General features: G+C 40.2%; 1 protein-coding gene across 1 annotated transcript in view; it reads right to left on the minus strand.

Annotated features, from left to right (window-relative positions):
- The window catches only part of ANKRD55 (ankyrin repeat domain 55), a 48,671-nt gene that overhangs the window by 16,631 nt on the left and 12,921 nt on the right, over positions 1 to 19,119 (minus strand). Inside the window, exons 5-7 of the mRNA XM_059834283.1 lie at positions 17,606 to 17,666; positions 14,014 to 14,142; positions 557 to 741 (exon numbers count right to left, since the gene is read on the minus strand). Of these exons, the coding sequence (XP_059690266.1) occupies positions 557 to 741; positions 14,014 to 14,142; positions 17,606 to 17,666 (375 nt within the window). The remainder of the gene's footprint in view (positions 1 to 556; positions 742 to 14,013; positions 14,143 to 17,605; positions 17,667 to 19,119) is intronic.

Consider the following 19,119-nt stretch of genomic DNA (forward strand, 5'->3'; position numbering starts at 1 on the left):
TCCAAGGGAGGTAGGTGTGGGGTGAAAAAGAGGAAAGAAGATGTCTATTCTGCACTTATGATATAGGGATTTCATCCTGGAAGGAATCAAATGCCTTGTCAAAATGGAAGGTGAAGATCCCCTCATCCTATAGGAATACTGTGTTAGCATCTTAAATGCAACAAGAGAACATTGCCATTTCTTAAATACTAATAGTAGCAGGATCCCAGCTTCAAGTTGTAGGATCCTGTTCTATTGTTTTGAAAAGAATGTTCACTTTTGATTGAAAGAAGTTAAGTCAAGTGGTGACAAAGTCCTTTCACACACAATCTTGTAATTTCCTACCAGAAACACAAGGTTAAATAACATTCCTACTAGTCAGTTATTACTCTAGGTATGATAGATGTGAGCTGGACTGCTTTGCAGTGTTTTTCAGCAAGCATGGTTCTCTGTAAGTGCAGTTCATTAAGTAGGCCGTGGCCTGTGAAACAGGAAACACGATTATAGAATAAACAGAGCTAGTCTCAGGTTAATACAAAGGAAGCAGCAATTTCAGTTTCAGAGTTTCCATGGTTACCTGTCATCCACATCAAGGGCCTGCAGGTTGCACTCCGGGACTTTAGCCAGCTCACTGATAATATCACTGTAGCCTGCAGCAGCAGCAATGTGCATACATGTTTTGCCATTCTCATCATCGTAGTTTATTATTGATGGTCCCTGGTAGTGGTTCAGAATGATGGAACACAGAATGCTGTTGCCACTCTGGGAGGAAGTTCAGAGAAGAAAAGCATTTTACAATGGAGCTTACACCAAACTGTATTTTCTCTGCTAAGGAAAGCTAAATACAATAATGATATTTTGTTTTGTGTATACTAGACTCCGCAGGTATGAAAGCCAAAAGCTTCCAATCTCCTGCTGGGAATTGGGCTTGCTTTATGAATTTCTTAGAACCTTTGAACACTGGAAAAATAATAAATAATGTAGCACTGCAAATACCTCCAAAAGTTACAGAGTGTAAATTACTCAACAACTTTCTCAGAAATAACTTGGGGTTTTTGCTGTTTTGCTAAGCCAGAGTCCAGAAAGATACGAGCCTATATTTTCTGATAGAAATTCAGGGTTGGAAAGGACCTCAAAAGACCAACCCACTTCTGTAAGCCTGTCCAAGTACACCTAGAAAAGCCATGTGAAATATTTGCTCAAGTGGTTCTTGAAAACTTTCCTAGCTAGTTCGCTCCAGTGCTTCAGTGTCTTAATAGAAAGTTGACATTGTTCTCTAACCTGCAAATGAAACTGAACATTTTCTATCCTAGCTTGGTGGAAATAGAGAAGAATAATTCGTGATTTTTTTGTAACAACATAGAGACACAAGGCTGGATAGGTCTTTCTAGATCATCAAATTCAATCCCTGCAATTACTTGCAGCTTTGTTACATCATCCCTTTTATAAACTTACTGTGTCCATTAAAAGCAATTAGTTTTTTTGTCCCCATTACTCCCAAAGGAAGGCAGTTCAAGAACTTGTTTGCTTTAATGATTAGTATCTATAATTTCTATTCATACTCATGGCTGATTTATGTCCCTTTGTTTCTGTGCCAGCATTATTATTTAGATTAAATACTTCTTTCCTCTAACTGGTATTTGTTCTTCAGATGTATTTACAGACAATCATCATATCCCTTCTGAGCTGTTCTCTTTCCGCTCTAATCATACAAGGTCTTTTAAGTTTTCCTTGTAAAATATGTTTTCTGTTTCTCTCATCAACCTACTAACCCTTCTTCTTTTGTGTTTTAGTTGTGTATCCTTGGAGAGGGATGATTAAAATTGTACCTAGTCATACACAGACATTTTTGCCAAGTCTTTTTACAGTGACACTAGCTCATCCCTATTTGTGTTAGAAATACCTCTTTTGGTATGTCACAGAACAGCATTTGCCTTATTCACAGCTGTGTCCCATTAGAAGCTTCTAGTCATTTTGGAATAACCCTTTACAGCTCAGTACTTCCCTTCCATAGTAATTTCCAAACCCAGAGTTTCTAATTTCTAGGAGGACCTTCTGTTATTAGCACCCAAGTGCATGACTTCAACATTTTATCCTATTCAATTTTGTCCCATTTGTATTACTCTAGACTTGAAGGTAATCCAGCTTCCCCCTTTGATATCCCCTTTCTTTTCAGTTAACCTCTTCCAGTTTTTTGTTATTATCAGATTTCATCAGAAAGCCCCTGTATTTTGTGCCAAGTTATCATGAAAATATTAAGCAAGATTGATTTCAAGCCTTATCCCTGAAAGTGATTTCCTTCCAGCCTCTAGTCAACATTTAATTATTACTCTTCACTTCTTGATTTTGACATACAACTTCTTTTGCTGCTCCATACTTTTCCCTGTTATTTTGTAAGATGTCTACTTATTCTAAATACATCTGCTAAAGATGGATAGTAATTTGTTATATCTCAAGCCTCTTCTACACACTTTTCTTCTCTGCTCTTGGGATACAGATTCCTACTACATTTTGCACCAATGACAGGATACATTCCAGGTCCCTGGAACCTGCTGGTCCCAGACCTTCAGTCCAGCTGAGAATTCCCTTAATTTACCAAAATGTGTCCCTCTGAAATAAGGAATTTTGTTTTGTATGTACTTTGTTTACTCACCTGTTTAATTTACAGTCTACTCATGATCACTCCAACCAAACTTATTTTCTAGGACCAGGCATTTTATAATGCCCTCATTAACCATGTTAAATTTGTTATTAATTTACAGTTGTCTGAATATCTAATGAAAAAAGAATGTTCAGAAATACTGAGGTCTTATGAATAATTGTTTTTGTTCTCCAGTCCCTATGCAAAATGTCAATGTCCTCCATACTAGCATAATTCTCAGTTATATTTCTTGGTCACTAGCATCAGAGAAATCTCTAGTCACATTCACGGCTAACTGAATCTAGAAGTCTATTATATACTTCTAGTACTACCACAATAAACATCTATCTATTACCATCCTTCTCCAAGTCAGTTTTGATAAAAAATTACTAACATGCAATATCTTACCATTTCTGTATTTGTGTTCTAGTGACACTACTATTCCTCTAATTTTATACTGTCTTGCTAAGTCCTGCACCTACAGTTTCAGTCCCTCAATGTTCTTGCACAACTCTTAGCATTTGCATAAGGAATTTCCCACTGTTCTTACTGGCATTTTATACATTTACAGACTGTTCTGTATCCCACCAATCTTCCATTTTCTAGACTAAACAAACCATTTCAACCTCTCTGCATGGGTCAAGTTTTTCAACCCACTTATCATACTTGGTGCTTACTTTTGGCCTCTTTCCAGTTCGTCTACAGCTTTCTTCAACCATGGCACCCCAAACAACAATTATCCAGCTGAGGCTTCTCTCCTGACATTGAAAATGACATTGCTATTTCCTGTAGGCCACATGTGTCACACTTCTGTTAATATTTCCCAGAATGATGTTTGTTTGTTTTGTATCAACACCATAATTTAAACTCCTAATCATTTTGTAATCCACTAGTTTACTACTCTTCATTTTGTGCAAAAAGCTTTAATTTTTCACAGTTCTGTACACAGTGCTGTTTTATTAAATTCAGTTCATTCCTACAATTTATCAAAATAATTTTGAATTAATTCCGACCCATGAAGTGCTTGGTGTCCCTCTAATTTGGTTCTAGCTCTGCGTTATATACGTGTTCTATATTTTGTCACCTCATTATGGAACAAATAAAAACATTCCTGTGATAAATCCCTGGTTGGACTGTCTGTGAGATGTCCACCTCCAAAGATTATTTGAACTGCCCTGAATGTGGCTGATAGAGAATATATGATGTGTGATATTAGTCCCTGGGTTGCTTTTGATTGCATTATTCCCTATTCTTCCCCACTGGGACATCCTATCTTTGGACTGAATTCTGAGTCCATTATAGCAGGTTGTGCTTATACAAATTGTGCTATTGAAGTAATTCAGTGTGATTAAAATTGCATGTACTGCTCAAACCAGAAAGGGACAAAGAATTGGACTTTTTATGATCACTCCATTCACCACCTGCTTAACAAGCTTTCTGTTCCATGTGATGAACTTTATCATGTTGGTACTTTTCCAGTATTTCTGTCTTTTACTACATGGTATTAAACTGGTTAATTGACATTCAAACATACTATCTCCAATAGCTTCTTATATGAGGAAGCAAGAATTGCTTTGAAGATGGCTATGAAATGTCTGTCCTGTTTTAACAATTCAATCAAATTGTTGATTACATCTTCTAAATAATCAAAGGATATTTCCTAATAATTTGAACCTTCTGCTGAAAGAGATCTCTGGCCAACTGCTCTGTGGCTTTCCACCGCTCTCTTCTTAGGAATGCCTTCTTATCTTTACATTCATCTTGGCTTTTTTAAGTTGCACACAAAATTCTCCTAAAACTCTTACACTGCCCTTATTCTTAGATTGGTAGCTTTGAGCTGAGGTTACCAAAAATGTAGTCTTCCTGTGGTACATTTACCATCAACCACAGTACTATTGTTAGACCAGGATGTTCAGTGGTAAATCTACCATAGAAAAATTACATGTTTTTGTAACCTTACTGTATGTATCCCTACATTTAATCTTCCCTTTTTGTATTCAAATTCTTTTCAGCAATGTTCTCAGAGATTATTAGTTATTTTTGCTATGTGTTTCTGTATGATTCTCAGGGATCCCCCCCCCCTAGTTTTCTTCACACTTTTGTCCCATCTCACACCTTTATCTGCTTCCACCCATTAGTCATTCTCCTCAGTGAGCTTTTCTTTCTTAGATCACTCATCTAAATGAAACTTACTTCATGAAGAAGAAATGCCCTAAAGCCTTGGTCCAGGAACCCTTGCAAGGCAAACTTTCATTGGGCATAAAGCAAGATCTTGTCTGAGATTTGTGTCATCTCCAGACAGTGGCAAAGAACAATTTCACTAACAGGGTCATTAGCTCTCACTTTCACTTGATTAGAACTCTGTTTTCTTCAGATTGGTTAGTAAAAAGCCCAACTTCTGATAGTTGCATCTCTTGGTGTTTTCAAAATAAGAAAATAATTCCTCAGGAAGTATCCACCAAATGTAGTGGGAGAATCCTGCAAGTTTGGGACACTTTTCTGGTTTTGACACTTTTTTCACCTATGTCTACTAAATTGTTACTCATTGTTACTACAGTCATTGTTCTTATACTTCAGCCCTTTGTATGTCCAACTGGTATGTAGAACAATAACTTTTTCCTCTCATCAGAATACTCTAGTGAACTAGGTATTTGCCAAAGAGAAGAATCATGTGGATGGAGTCTGCTAAGCTGGCTTGTGGCAACCAGTAATGTAGAGGTGGGAGCGGGGGAGGGACAAGCTACGGACTACTAAACTGTTTTCAGGAAACCCTGACAAAGTATTTTTCTTCCAAGTGAACGCCTCTGGAGATTTTGTGGTTAGGTTGTATTAGTTCTCCTACATTTTCTGTCTCTTTGTGTTACTGTGCAGTTTAAAGCCTTCCTATATCTACAGCCAGCTTTACTGGATGGAAATTCCCCACTAGCAGCTCTTGATGTTGCTTCTTGTCATTAGCATTGCACTTTAGGGCTGTCTGTGTTTCCTCTTCTTCTACATTCCCTCCTCTTTCAGTTCCACACCTGCGAATCCAAAGCTTTGGCTTTCTCTTTGATGTCCTTCTGCTCTGACCCTGAAAGGCTTGACATTTTAACCATTATTTCACTCCTTTCTCCAGCAACAAGCAAATACTATTCCCATTGCACTACTCTGGGAGGTAACTTACTTTTATAAAGAAGCACCATAAGATACTATAGATAAAATAAAACTTTCATCAGTACTTCTGGCTTCCTCCTGGAAACCGTCTTTGTGCATCATTGGATGCTATTTGAGTTTTATGTTACAGAATGCTGTCTGGTCTCCCAACCCTTTTATCTTTCCTCTTACCCTTCACAAACAGACACATGTAGCGTATTTTAATATGAAATTGACTGTAACACCAACAAGGCCATTGGAAAAAAAAAAAAAAAGACCTTTTCCTCCTTTGCTGAAACAATGAAACATGAACCATTTCAAGTATTTGTATTGTATTCAAAAATTCATATACCATTCAAGTATATGTATCAAGTATTTCAACCCATAGCAAAATTTTGAACAAATAACTTGTCTGTGGACTTTTTTCTTTTGTAACACCAGTTGAGATTATTACATTGGTAAATACATCTTTCCTTTCAAAGTCACCTTTTTTTCCTTTTTGATTCCGAAATTCAGTATTTACTGAAAGGATAAGCCATTCCATAGACTCTTCCCACATAGCTCTGTTCACAGAATCATTAAGGTTGGAAAAGGCCTGTAAGATCATCAAGTCCAACCATCAACCCAACACCACCATGCCGACTAAACCATGTCCTGCAATGCCTCGTCCACACGTTCCTTGAACACCTCCAGTGATGGTGACTCCACCACTTCCCCGGGCAGCCTGTTCCAGTGCTTCACCACTCTCTCAGTAAAGAAATTTTTCCTAATATCCAGCCTAAACCCCCCCTGGCGCAACTTGAGGCCATTTCCTCCTGTCCTGTCGCTAGTCACTTGGGAGAAGAGCCCAACACCCACCTCTCTGCAACCCCCTTTCAGGTAGTTGTAGAGAGCGATGAGGTCTCCCCTCAGCCTCCTCTTCTCCACACTGAACAACCCCAGTTCCCTCAGCCGCTCCTCATAAGACTTGTGCTCCAGACCCCTCACCAGCTTCGTCGCCCTTCTCTGGACACGCTCCAGCACCTCAATGTCCTTCTTGTAGTGAGGGGCCCAAAACTGAACACAGTGTTCGAGGTGCGGCCTCACCAGCGCCGAGTACAGGGGCACGATCACCTCCCTACTCCTGCTGGCCACACTATTTCTGATACAGGCCAGGATGCCGTTGGCCTTCTTGGCCACCTGGGCACACTGCTGGCTCATCTTCAGCCGGCTGTCAACCAACACCCCCAGGTCCTTCTCTGCAGGGCAGCTTTCCAGACACTCTTCCCCAAGCCTGTAGCGTTGCATGGGGTTGTTGTGGCCAAAGTGCAGGACCCGGCACTTGGCCTTGTTGAACCTCATCCAATTGGCCTCGGCCCATCGATCCAGCCTGTCCAGATCCGTCTGCAGAGCTTTCCTGCCCTCAAGCAGATCAATACTCCCTCCCAACTTGGTGTCGTCTGCAAATGTGCTGAGGGTGCACTCAATCCCCTCATCCAGATCATTGATAAATATATTAAACAAGACCGGCCCCAAAACAGAGCCCTGGGGGACACCGCTTGTGACCGGCCGCCAACTGGATTTCACTCCATTCACCACAACTCTCTGGGCTCGGCCATCCAGACAGTTTTTTACCCAGCGAAGAGTGCACCTGTCTAAGCCACGAGTCGCCAGCTTCTCCAGGAGAATGTTGTGGGAGACAGTGTCAAAGGCTTTACTAGGCTTTACTAGGCTTTTACTTTTTAATGAAGGCTTTACTTGTTTTGTTGGTTGGAGCTTGAAAAGTCTTGATCTTTGACTCAAGGTTTTGCTGGCAGAAGCCCTTTGTTCAGTTACAGTTATGCTGGCAAAACCGAACTGTTCCTCCACTACAATTTTTTCCTTAGGGGATTCATTTCACTGAAGGGCAGTTTTCCTTATGTTCATGTTCAGAGCACCATGGCAGTGTATTATGTCATTACCTTTACTGTAACATGAGTTCAGAATTTCATCCTAGAATCAGAGCAAGACAAACATAATGTTTCATTGACAGTGGGGATCTGTCTGGTTAGAATCAGATGTTAAGGCTGTATCAGAACAACACATCACTGTCTTGTCTGCCATTTTAAACATGGAGAATGCCAAACTCAAAAGCAGAGATATAATGCGGCTCCTTCTAGTCTGCAGCAAACATAGTGCAGCGAGAAACATCCATAAATCTGGCAACTTGGGTTGCTGAAGAGTTTTGCACACATGGGAGCTTTCTCCCATTGTTAAGGACTTCCAGCATCCCCAGTCTGTAGCCCAGACTAAGAAAAGCTGAGGAATGGAAGCACATTCACTCTACCTCCACTGCTGCCATGCTCTGGCTGCCAGACAGCTGTATTGACAGTGGAGAACCAGTGCAAAAATTCAGAGCACCTGTGGTTTCTCTGCCCTCAGGGGGCAGAGACAACCTGGCCCTGTGCTGAGGAAAGGAACAGTCCATAATACCATCTTCAGCTTTCCTCCTGCCAGGGAACCTTTGGCAGAAGTTGCCTGGATACAGCCCAGGCACTTCACAGGGTGTATTTCTGATGGCAAACCAATATAAATCAACAACTACTCTACTGACACTGCTGTAGTTACATTGGTGAGACTCGGCCAGCTCAGAGAGAAGCTCATTTGTCTTCTCCTAACCCTAGTGCTTCAGCCTCAGACACCCACTGAGACAGTGTCCCTTGCAGACTCAGGGTGACCTAGCTTGGCTTGACTTTGTGGTACTCTTGGAAAGAGAATGTGTTGTTGTACAGGATACTTTGTCCTGTGGTCTTCAGAGCAGTACTGCCTCTGGTACAACTAGGGGATATGGTGTTTTTAAAATACTTATCCTCTCACCAGCCATAGTGGATGTTAAAAAAAGCTACCAAATGACAAAGGCAGTCATGGAGGCATACCTCCATGGCTATCATATGTCCCTGCCTCTCTTACCCTCTCTTTGCTCAAACAAAAAGCTGCATGAAATACTGGCCAAGTCTCTCTGAGAATTTATTTTCACTTGGAGTCTTCTATAATAAGTGCATATGATTTACTCTGTAGATGACTATGGCTGCAACTAAAATTACTTTGCAGCTTTCCCCTGCTAGTGCATTGTTGTGAGGACTGGTTTCTCTGGATGAGCTGTTATGTGCTTTGAAAAAGAGGTCATCTTTTATTCCACAGTAGAATAAGGATTTATTCCTTACTGCTATCAGAGAAATGGAAACATTTGTCTTCCAGTGCCTTTTTGTCAGGCATAGGAGATCAGGACATTTATAAATATGCAAAAAGCGTGGTGCATGTACATTACTCATGTTCTGGCATCCACTTGCAGAGTTACACATAGCCTGTGTGCTGGGAAGAGGTCTGGCAATTATCCTGTACTTACCTACAAGTTTTGCCCAAGACAAATTCGTACTAAGCTCAGTGGGAGATTGGCAATTGATTTCCTTGGAGATTTGATTGGCATCAATAATTACATTGCCAATGGCATGTTCGTACTTGAAGGACTTACTGTTTAACAGTTATTTCAGGTAAAGGCAGTTTTTCTGATAGTCTGGTTGTAGTGATGAGTGTGCATATCAATACTCCTGTACCATGTACAAGTCACAAAAGGGTCTTTGGCTTATGAACTGACATAAATGCCAGTGGTGAAATAGGTCACAGCTATATGGAAAACTAAGTAGCACTAGGGAACAACCCTGAACATTGGAACTCGGTTGTCTGTACTGTAAAATTTTAAAAATCCTCCCTGGCATGGTTTTGGCTTGGATCAATTAACACTTTTCCCCACCAGTTCCTGGAAATAGTTCAGGTACTAGCATGGGCCACAGACCATTCCCATAAGTGGTCTGCATGTGAGCATTCTGTTTTAGAGAATAAGAGACTTTAGCAGTAGGAACACAGACTGTCTTGTGGTAGTTGGCTTTGGTGCCTGAGCCAAGACTCAAGCACATTTAATTTGCTATTGCAGACATTGTCATAAATGTTTAGGGCACTTTTTGGAAAAAGCTCCTAATGGTATTGGAGCAAGTTTATTTCTTACTCAAAACTATTTGCAAACTCTCTTCCTCCTTGTTTTGCAACTTGACAGCTCACTCTGTAGAACCCTGCTGCTATGCAACATTCCAACCTTCATGAGCAACAGCTGTACCTTTGCTGGAATGACAATATTTACACAAGAAAGGGATTTCTTAAAGGTATGCTTAAAAATGCAAATTTAATCTGTTTTTCATTTGTTTGCTAACAGTCAAAATTGTCTTTAAAGTTTAGTGACACAAAAAAAATAAACTTGTCTCCCTTTCTAGCTATCTCTAGAAAACTGCATGAAACAAGGAGAAAACAAGTACAATTTTGCAGTGAAATATATCTGCCTGAAACCAATCAGACTATGAACCATGCCTAGCAAAGGCACCTTTTCTGGCCTAATCCAATAGCAAACATGTATGCCATGGAGAAACACCCACTAAGTTTTAAGAAGTTTTTGGAAGTCTCTCTGAATTCTTCCACCATAGGCAGCCCACAGAAAAAAAACAGGGTGCTGGGCAGGGAGAAAGAGCACACTGATCCTTTGGGAGAGATGCTGGCCCTGAGCCACCGCTGCCTTCCCCGGACCCTTCCTCTGCCCCGGCTGAGTGGCCAGCTGTGTCCTCGAGATGCCCTGCAGCAACTGAGAGATTCGTTCCTAGAGATCCTGAAATTTAAGTGAGCTCTCACCTTCCAAGTACTTACAGAGAGGCTGCCACGCTTGCTCAGCCAAACACAAATGAATAATTGCCTATGCTTTGCTTTTACAATGTGTTTAAGATATACAGGTATTTTGCTCTGCTCTCAGGAAATGGGGGAATGAAATAATGGCTATGGAGCAAATATGCAGGCTCGTAATTTTTTAAAACTTTGCACTCCGAATCAACCTATAAAAAAATCATAAGCGCAGCTCCACATGGCAGAATATTATTTTTAATGGCTTGTTTTAAGTTGCCTTCTCTTTATCCGTAGAGGTTTGCATTTCTTCACTTTAGAAGAAATCTTTGATTGTTTGTTTATTCTTTAAATGAAAGCTGATATTTTTACAAAATCATATGACTGTGGGAGCCAGAGTTTTAAGAAAGAAACAAAGAAACTTCTGGTAAAAATCATGACAACTGGCAAGGCAATGCAGGAAGATTCCAAATTTTCTCAGGCTATTTCCAAGGTACTACTAATACTATTATGATACAGTAGTATGTAGAATGATAGTGTATACTGTATAGCATATACTGTATTTTACTAGGATTTCAATGACACCATTATCTAGAACTGTTAGAATGGCTTTACCCTTTGTTCCAGGATCAGTTAACAGTTTTTTGTTACAATGGTTTGTTTCCTGTTCATTACAGCAATTACTGATGGCTGACATGAAAGGAGAGAAATACCTTCTGAGACACTTCTAATATAGCCCTATCTGCACCAGCTCTTAAAAACATTCACAGAATCACAGGATCACAGAATCATTAAGGTTGGAAAAGACCTGTAAGATCATCAAGTCCAACCATTAACCCAACACCACCATGCCCATTAAACCGTGTCTCACAATGCCACGTCCACACGTTCCTTGAACACCTCCAGGGATGGTGACTCCACCACTTCCCTGGGCAGCCTGTTCCAGTGCTTGACCACTCTCTCAGTAATGAAATCTTTCCTAATATCCAGCCTAAACCTCCCCTGGTGCAACTTGAGGCCATTTCCTCTCGTTCTAGTGCTAGTTACATGGGAGAAGAGACCAACACCCACCTCTCTGCAACCTCCTTTCAGGTAATTGTAGAGAGCAATAAGGTCTCCCCTCAGCCTCCTCTTCTCCATTCTTTTCTTCTCCAGTGTATTGCATGTGTAAAAAATGTGACATGAGATATTCTTACTTCAAACAAGAATGATCTGTGTTTTTGACACTGATGTAACACATTTGCACTGAAGGCGTGAACTTGAGCGGCAGGAGGTTTGAGCTTTTCAATAGAGCAGACCTTGGTGTGGGCAAGGTCTGTCTAGTTATACAGCTGGGACTCCACAGCCACTGTTTGTCTGATGGGAGACCAAGTGCCAAACATGTGGTCTTTGAAACAGCCAGTGCGGAACAATTATTTCATATGAAACATGCATGAAAAATTGTTTTGAATGGCGGGCAATGGTTTTATGTGGTCCCGCTCTGTGTTGCAGTCCAGTGTGCACAAACTGCCTCTTTCCTGCAACTTCTGAAACAAGTTTCTGTGCAGTACCTGGTCTTCCCCTTGCTGCATTTTTTGAAAATGAAATTAAACACAGGGCCCTATTCAGTCGAAAACAACTCCTGCAGCTGGTACTGCCTGAGCTCTGTGAGTCCCTTGTGCTCTGAGAATATTAACACAATTCTTGAAGGAAAAAATATCCCCTTTTCAGCAGCCACGGAGGAGGCTATTAGACAGAACGATAATCCCACCCAGCAGAGCTGTTGTTCTGCTCTCTGTTGTAGCAGAGAAAGTCATGCCTGTCCACAGTATATATTTCTCCTGGGCCCAATAGGGCAGCAGGGAGCACTGGCAGAAAGTGTTTTTTCTTGGCCAAGCTTGAGTAAGAGAAATAGTAACAGATCTAGTCCATGCTCTGGTATTTCAACTGCTTGTTCTGGTCCTAGAATATGGAGAAGTATGTGGATGGAAGAAGCAATTTATAAGGTTTCCTAGCAGGAATCTCACAAGAATTAAAAAAGGGAGGTCATCCTGCACACGTTTCCTCTGATTTCTGGGAGAAGCTTAAAGGGAGAAAGAAGATGTATTTGTGATTTGCCTCTATGTGAAGCCAAGTGGGTTTTGTGCGGTTTTAATTTCCCCCTTTCTCAAGAGTTATTCTCCCTGTTTGTGAGAGAAAGGTGAAGGTGGGAGTTAATGGTGGAATTAAATAGCAAAATTTACAAAATACAAAATCGGGGAAAGACTGAGGTATGAGGGGAACTCTGAGGGTCCTGATATGAAGGGGATTCCCCTTTGTCTTGCTGTTTGAGAGACAGCTTGTTCCCAGTGCTATGATCCAGACCACTGCCTAGCCTGCAGGAGCTTGCGTGAGTTTCGGAGATTTCCCACTGGAAGCAGCCTGCATTGGAGTAAGCCTAGTAAAAATGCACAGCAGGTTTTAGAGTAGATACCTTTGGTCTCGTAAGACAAAATAGCAAGGGATGTAGTCCAGTTTCAGACTGATTAGGATTAAAGAAGGACAAAACTAATGTTGAAATAATACCGTTTGCAGAGGCCAAAATATACCTCTACTTCAGAAAAACAAAAGTTGAGTCTGTTGTATCTGAACCATCTGTGGGAGGCTGTGGTTGAAGGAAACAGATCATTCGTTCTAGATGTCCTTACTCATTTACAAATATAGTATTTGGCAGTTCAGAGCTTTTAAATTTCTTTGTTGACACATTTTTCAAGATGAGTGAACTTAGACCAAAAGGTGAGGATGCAAATAGTTAGTCATTGTAGGAAAATGTTACTGGATTTTCATGCAAGTTCTATTTCTGCTTATCTGGTGTGCAGGTGTTCTGAACATTGATATCAGAACTTGCTATGGCAAGTGAGCAAGTAAAAACATATTTATATAATTTCATCTGGGAAGTTTTCTGCAGTAAAGTTGAGGCATAACTTAGTAAATTAGGCTTTGTTTTAGACCACTTACTACCAATTGCATAATACAGTGTTTAATGCCATATTAAACCTGTGTGTTTTTATTCTCTAATGATGGCCTGAATAATTTTTAGCAATTTGACATTTTTTTTTGCATAGAAGGTAGGACCATACAGCTCAACAGGAAATGTGTTTGGCTCCTTGTCTTTCTTAATCTCCACAGAAGTAGGGCCTCAACTCTACAGCTAATTATTCCACAACGATAGCTGTTAAAATATGTTTTAACTTGTGTTTACCTTATTTTATTCCCAAAAGCCTTTGGCAAGACTATTTAAGCTGCTGATTTCTGCAAACCTGGTTTAGTGAAAAAATTTAAGGATGAGTTCAACATGAAGCATACACATAGTCCCAGTGAGATAAATGATAACTTTTGTTTAAGGCAACAGTGTTGAGCCTATATTAAGCATGCCTTCCTCTCCAAAGAAGGTGTTAGATCCTTGATCCGTGCCCACTGGCAAAATGCTGGGGCTCTTAGTGGGCATTCCTAGCATCCATTTTCCTCATTTCACAGCCAAAATAATTGCTTTTGGAGTACTTGGGACACGACAATAGCCAGCTCAGCTCAAGCAGCTGCGTGGTGAAACCGTGGTCGTGGCTCACCTGTACTGCCCAGTGCAGAGCTGTTTTGAAGTCTTTGTCCACCAGAGTGAGGTCTGCTCCCTTGTGCAGCAGAGTCTGGGTGTGCTGGGGCCTGTTGTGGAAAGCAGCCCAGTGGAGTGAAGTCATTCCCTGAAAGCCACAAACCCGGAGAGCAAATAATCGTCACTCACAGGAGCACCCCTCAAGTCTCCGTAGATAAGCTAGACAGTTCTGAAAGCATTGGGGACTGACAGACTCTTCCCTCTCCCTCTTGGTTTGGAATAATTAGTAACAGCTTCTGAATTAGTGGAGTCATAAGGGGGAACTGAACAATTAGCTTTCTGGAGCTATTACAGAAAATGGATACAAACATGAATGCTTCTTTCGTAGGTGACTATAGCCTGTCATAAATAATGCGACGGCTGGGGGTGGCTCCTCGCTCCTCAGTTTGGGTCCTGTGAGAAAAGACTGTTTTAGACTGGTGCTTTGACATGACACAGTGTGGTGTTTATTTTAGGTCTTATCTTTGATCCAAAATAAATATTATAAGCTAGTATTCTAGCTGGCAGTAATCAGCAAGCTAAGGAACTGGCCCAGTGATGTCAACAAAACAGTCACAACATAAACATCTCATATTTACTGTTTAGGGAGAAAACAAAGCAAATGGTAAGCTGTTGATCTGCATTTTCATTCCATTTTAGCTGTGTTCAGTCAGTCTTGGTAGATCACAGAATTCATCGCCTGTATTTGCACCTTCATCAGCATTGTTACACACACCTATATTTCACTCTACATCCATAATATTAAAGATTTTCTATATAAAGTTACTCATTCCATGTGTTTCTTAAAAATTTCTAGTGTGGTTCAGATTTGGGCAGGCGTTATTTACTATCTCTTATCAGGTAAAATGCTTTTTAAGGGTCTTGCCTGGTTTCCAAAATGATAAGAAGCAAAAAATTTAGAGCGGAGAAGAAATGAAAACTTGACATAGAATCCCATAAAGTTCATTGGCAACAACTCAGGTAAAGTATGAGCTATAAAACATTGATACAGACAGTTGGAAGTTGTTAGCAGTGATTTTCTAACTAAAAGCTTGAATGCCCTAACATTAATTTCTCTCACTCATCAGGTATCTTATAAGGCTTTTCACGTCCCCAGATGGCTTAAGTATAGGTGATGACAAAATAGAGCAGTTGAACAAGAGCAGGTTTGCAAAGCTTAATCATGGGGGTTTTGGTTTTGTAAAACCAAAAATGAGGGTAAAATCCTGCCCTAACTGAAATTAATGGGAGCTCTGCCATTAACATCGGTGGACCAAGGTTTCAACACAAGGGACTTAGTACTGTTGATGGACACCCAGTATCTGCGAGTGTTGTGAAGTGAGGCTTCAGTGAAGTGATTCCCAACTGGGAAATGGGTCCTCAACCCTAGTCCTGGAGAGCAGGAAAAATCACTGAAAGAGGAGAAGCTACAGTGTAGCAGGCCAGCTTTCTGTCATCCACTCTCAGTCTGTTGATATAGTCAAAAAATCATAGAAAAATCAACTTTCTCTCTGTTTCTACTGTGGTAAACAGCAGTCAGCTGTAAGAACTGTCGGTAGGGATCAAAGATCTCTCTAGTACAGGGACACAGATCAGAAAGTTCCGTAATAGATGTTTAGGGAGAAAAGATGAGAAACAAGTCTTGATGATATACAGTCACCTGTATATCAGCAAGTCACCTGTATGCATTTTCTGAAAAAGTAATGCTTTTCATTTTCTTTAAAACTGCTGCCTGATAATTTCTGTAGGTGTCCCCATAATTTTAGATGTAAAAACTAGTTAATAATAATTGTTTTTTCATCTTCTCCAGGAAATTTATGATGCCATGGACTTGCATTATATCCTCCCTCTGGCATAGTTGCCAAGCTGTAAGTCCTATTGTAGTTAGTTTGTTCTAGTTGTTAGTCTGCCCATGTAAGGAAGCTACTCTGTCACTATTACCATCATTGTAGTCCTTTTCTGTTCCTTTTCTTGTATATTTTTTTTTCAGATTACTCTTACAGCCAACATTCAAGATGCGGGTGTACCAAGGATTCAGACAGACCATAATGCTGCTTCCTGTTTTGATCTCTATTCCTTTTCTAATAATTCGTACATTCCACGTGTCCTTTCGGAGCACGAAGAGCATTGAGCTGGTTGTAGCGACAGCTCACACGTGTGGGCCTGCTGCAGCGGGCAATAGCGTATAGCCTCCACCCATCTGATTTGTGCACGGTGATACCACCCTGGAGCGGCATCTGCAGACAGACTACTGTTTGTGAGAGGAAGCATGAGAGTGATATCAGAACTGTTAAAAGCTGAAGATCCAGCAGAATATGATATTAAAGGTGAAACAGCCAAACAATTGCATATTTATAAAAAATAAGGAGCAATAGTGGACATAAAAGGAGAAACAAGAAATAGCTGTGGGAAATACAGTGTGTCATTCGTTTTGCCCAGATTTGAGGCTTTTTCAGGGAATGTTTCTTCACGTTGTCATCTTACAGGCTTTATAAGTAAACCCACAGAAAGCCACAGTTGTGGAAACTATGAAACCTCCAGATGTATTTCTTACTGTTTATGTGTTCATGCATTCATCGGGGTGTTTTTCTCAAGTGTAAGATGGGAAAACTGAAGTGTTTTACTTAAGCCAAGAGAACAGCTCTATTAGCTGTACTCATTTGTGCGGATCCACGTTTTTCAAAAAACATGAATATTCAGGGCTTAGTACTGACACTTAAACAAATATCTTCTCAGTGCCAAATGACTGTGAGCTGGACTAAAAGTTCCAAATTACATGTAGCAATGCATTACAAGAAAACATTACAGCTTGAAATTATGATTCATGGTTCCATGCAATTCATTAGTAACATTATTCTACACCAGGACAAAGCATACATCTGGTTTAGGTTGTTGTGAACAGGCTCTGCAAACCATCCAGTGGATAAGGAAGGTTCATGGGAAGAAGCAAAATTGACAACCCTGTGGTGGTTCTGGCACCATGAAGAAGAGATGCATCCTTGAGCAATTGTTAGAGTGAAGAGAAACATATGAAAAGACATCCAGAGTCTCTCTTGTGTCTTGGCTTCTCTATTTGGAGAACACCACATTTGGGAAGTCAACACTCTCCTGTGTACACTATATAAATATGCAGGACACAATTCTTTAAGGATCAGAGGATAGCATAAATTTTTGTAGCTCCATGGCTGTTCTGTGTGATACTAGCTTTCTGTTACTTTTCCTGAGAACAGTTCTTTAATGACGGGATGATTGGTAAAGGTGAAGATTTAGTCCAATGTCTAACTTCAGAAGAATCAAAAGCAATTAATGTCTTGGCAAGTGAGTTAAGAGACTGATTCAAGGTACCTCATAGTTTGCAGTATATGGAGAAGGTTTATTAGCCTAAAGGTTCATCATGTATAGTAGGAAAAATGAGATAATGCTTTGCAGAGTTCAGCAAAAGCATTAATAGAAATTTTTGACTAGTGCATAGTCTCATCATAAAATTGATAGTACAGTGGACTCTTTCTGAACAGCATGACTTGCATGCCCCCAGAGCCTGGGACTGCGACTTGTAGCACAAGCTCACTCACCTCATTGTCCTGATGATTAATTTCACTAAGATTTGACTGCTGCAGAAGCACGTTCAGAAGCCTGCGGAAGCAATGACATAATCAGTGTGCTGTACTCCTGACTAAACCTGAAAAATTGATACTTTTTGAGAAACAAACCATGCAATTTCAAGAAAAATCAGTGTTAGTGATGGGCACAGTTCATAATCTTAGGTCTGAGCTTTGTCATCATAGAAAAGCAAATAGAACTTTATGGCTTACTGTAACAACAGAAGTTTAGTGCTGGGAATTAAAAGCAGATCCACTAGGAAGAATTTGTATGCTGATTGCCAGGCTAGAATCACAGTGTGTAATACTATACATGTGTGCAGGTTTTGGTAGCTTAGCAATTCATTTTCATCCTATTTTGTAAAGTTTTAAACAAACAGAAATGCTAGTGACCAGTTTCTAAAAGGTTTTTTACTCTCCTTAACTCTTGGAGTAATGTGATACTGCGTATGTGTTTGTGGGTGTGTGTGTATACATGTATGCTATGTATTTACACACACACAAACCAACAGTATTTTACAATGCCTTACAGTATGTCTGCTGGGATGGGGCCATTGTTATGCTATAAAGTATAGCAATGCATTTGTTCACATCTTATAGAATATCAGTCTACAAACACTCCCCTCTGGCGGAGGGAACAGTTACAATAAAATAGTTACAGGAACTATTATTCAAGTACAATAATATTTTTAACACTGCATGGATTTTGTTTTTCTTTTCCTTTTAGGTATCCTATGAAGATGTTCTGAAATCACTATAGGTTTGGCGAAGATGGTTGTGTTTTATAGTAGGATGTTAAGTGTTTGGATCACGTACATGGGTGGACCATGGACATGAAAAGGACCATATTGTCACATGCTGTAACAAAGCTGAATAGCATAGATCCTAACATGGATATAGAGTTCTTCTGATTCTAGCAAAAGAAAAGATATATCCCTAGTGGATCTCTAGATAAGATCATAATGCAAATCTGTGGCTCACCTGAAGGTGTGAATTTGCTAGAAACCTTCAAAACATGGATATTTAAAAGACATGGTTTTTTGCAAGGAAATTAAAAGGTGATAAAGTGTCAAGGAGGGAACTCTGATAAATGTACAGATAATGCACAGGTGAATGTATACAACCATGCATTTTTTGCCATGCATAGGAGACTTAATGAAAATCTTTTGCTGCTTTTCATCAGGACACTCTTCAATAGCTTCCAGTACGTTTTCTGGATTGTACTGTGCTCAGGTGTGTGGATCAGATCAAGTTGAGAATGTTGCATGTCATAATTGTTCCCCCCCGCCCCCCACCCCCCAGTAATAAACAACTAGGTAATGTAAATTATTCAAAAGAAAGACATTTACAGTTGCTTAGGTATGATTTGGGCAATTCTGCAGGTGAAAAGCTTATCCGTTGGTAATGCTATCTTCATGTGCCAGAAGTCCAAGTTAAATTTTTTTCTAACTAGAATATCCATGAGGGGTTAAGACTGGGCAGATCCC

The sequence above is a fragment of the Gavia stellata genome, chromosome Z (genome assembly GCF_030936135.1).
Source record: "Gavia stellata isolate bGavSte3 chromosome Z, bGavSte3.hap2, whole genome shotgun sequence".
NCBI lineage: Eukaryota > Metazoa > Chordata > Aves > Gaviiformes > Gaviidae > Gavia > Gavia stellata.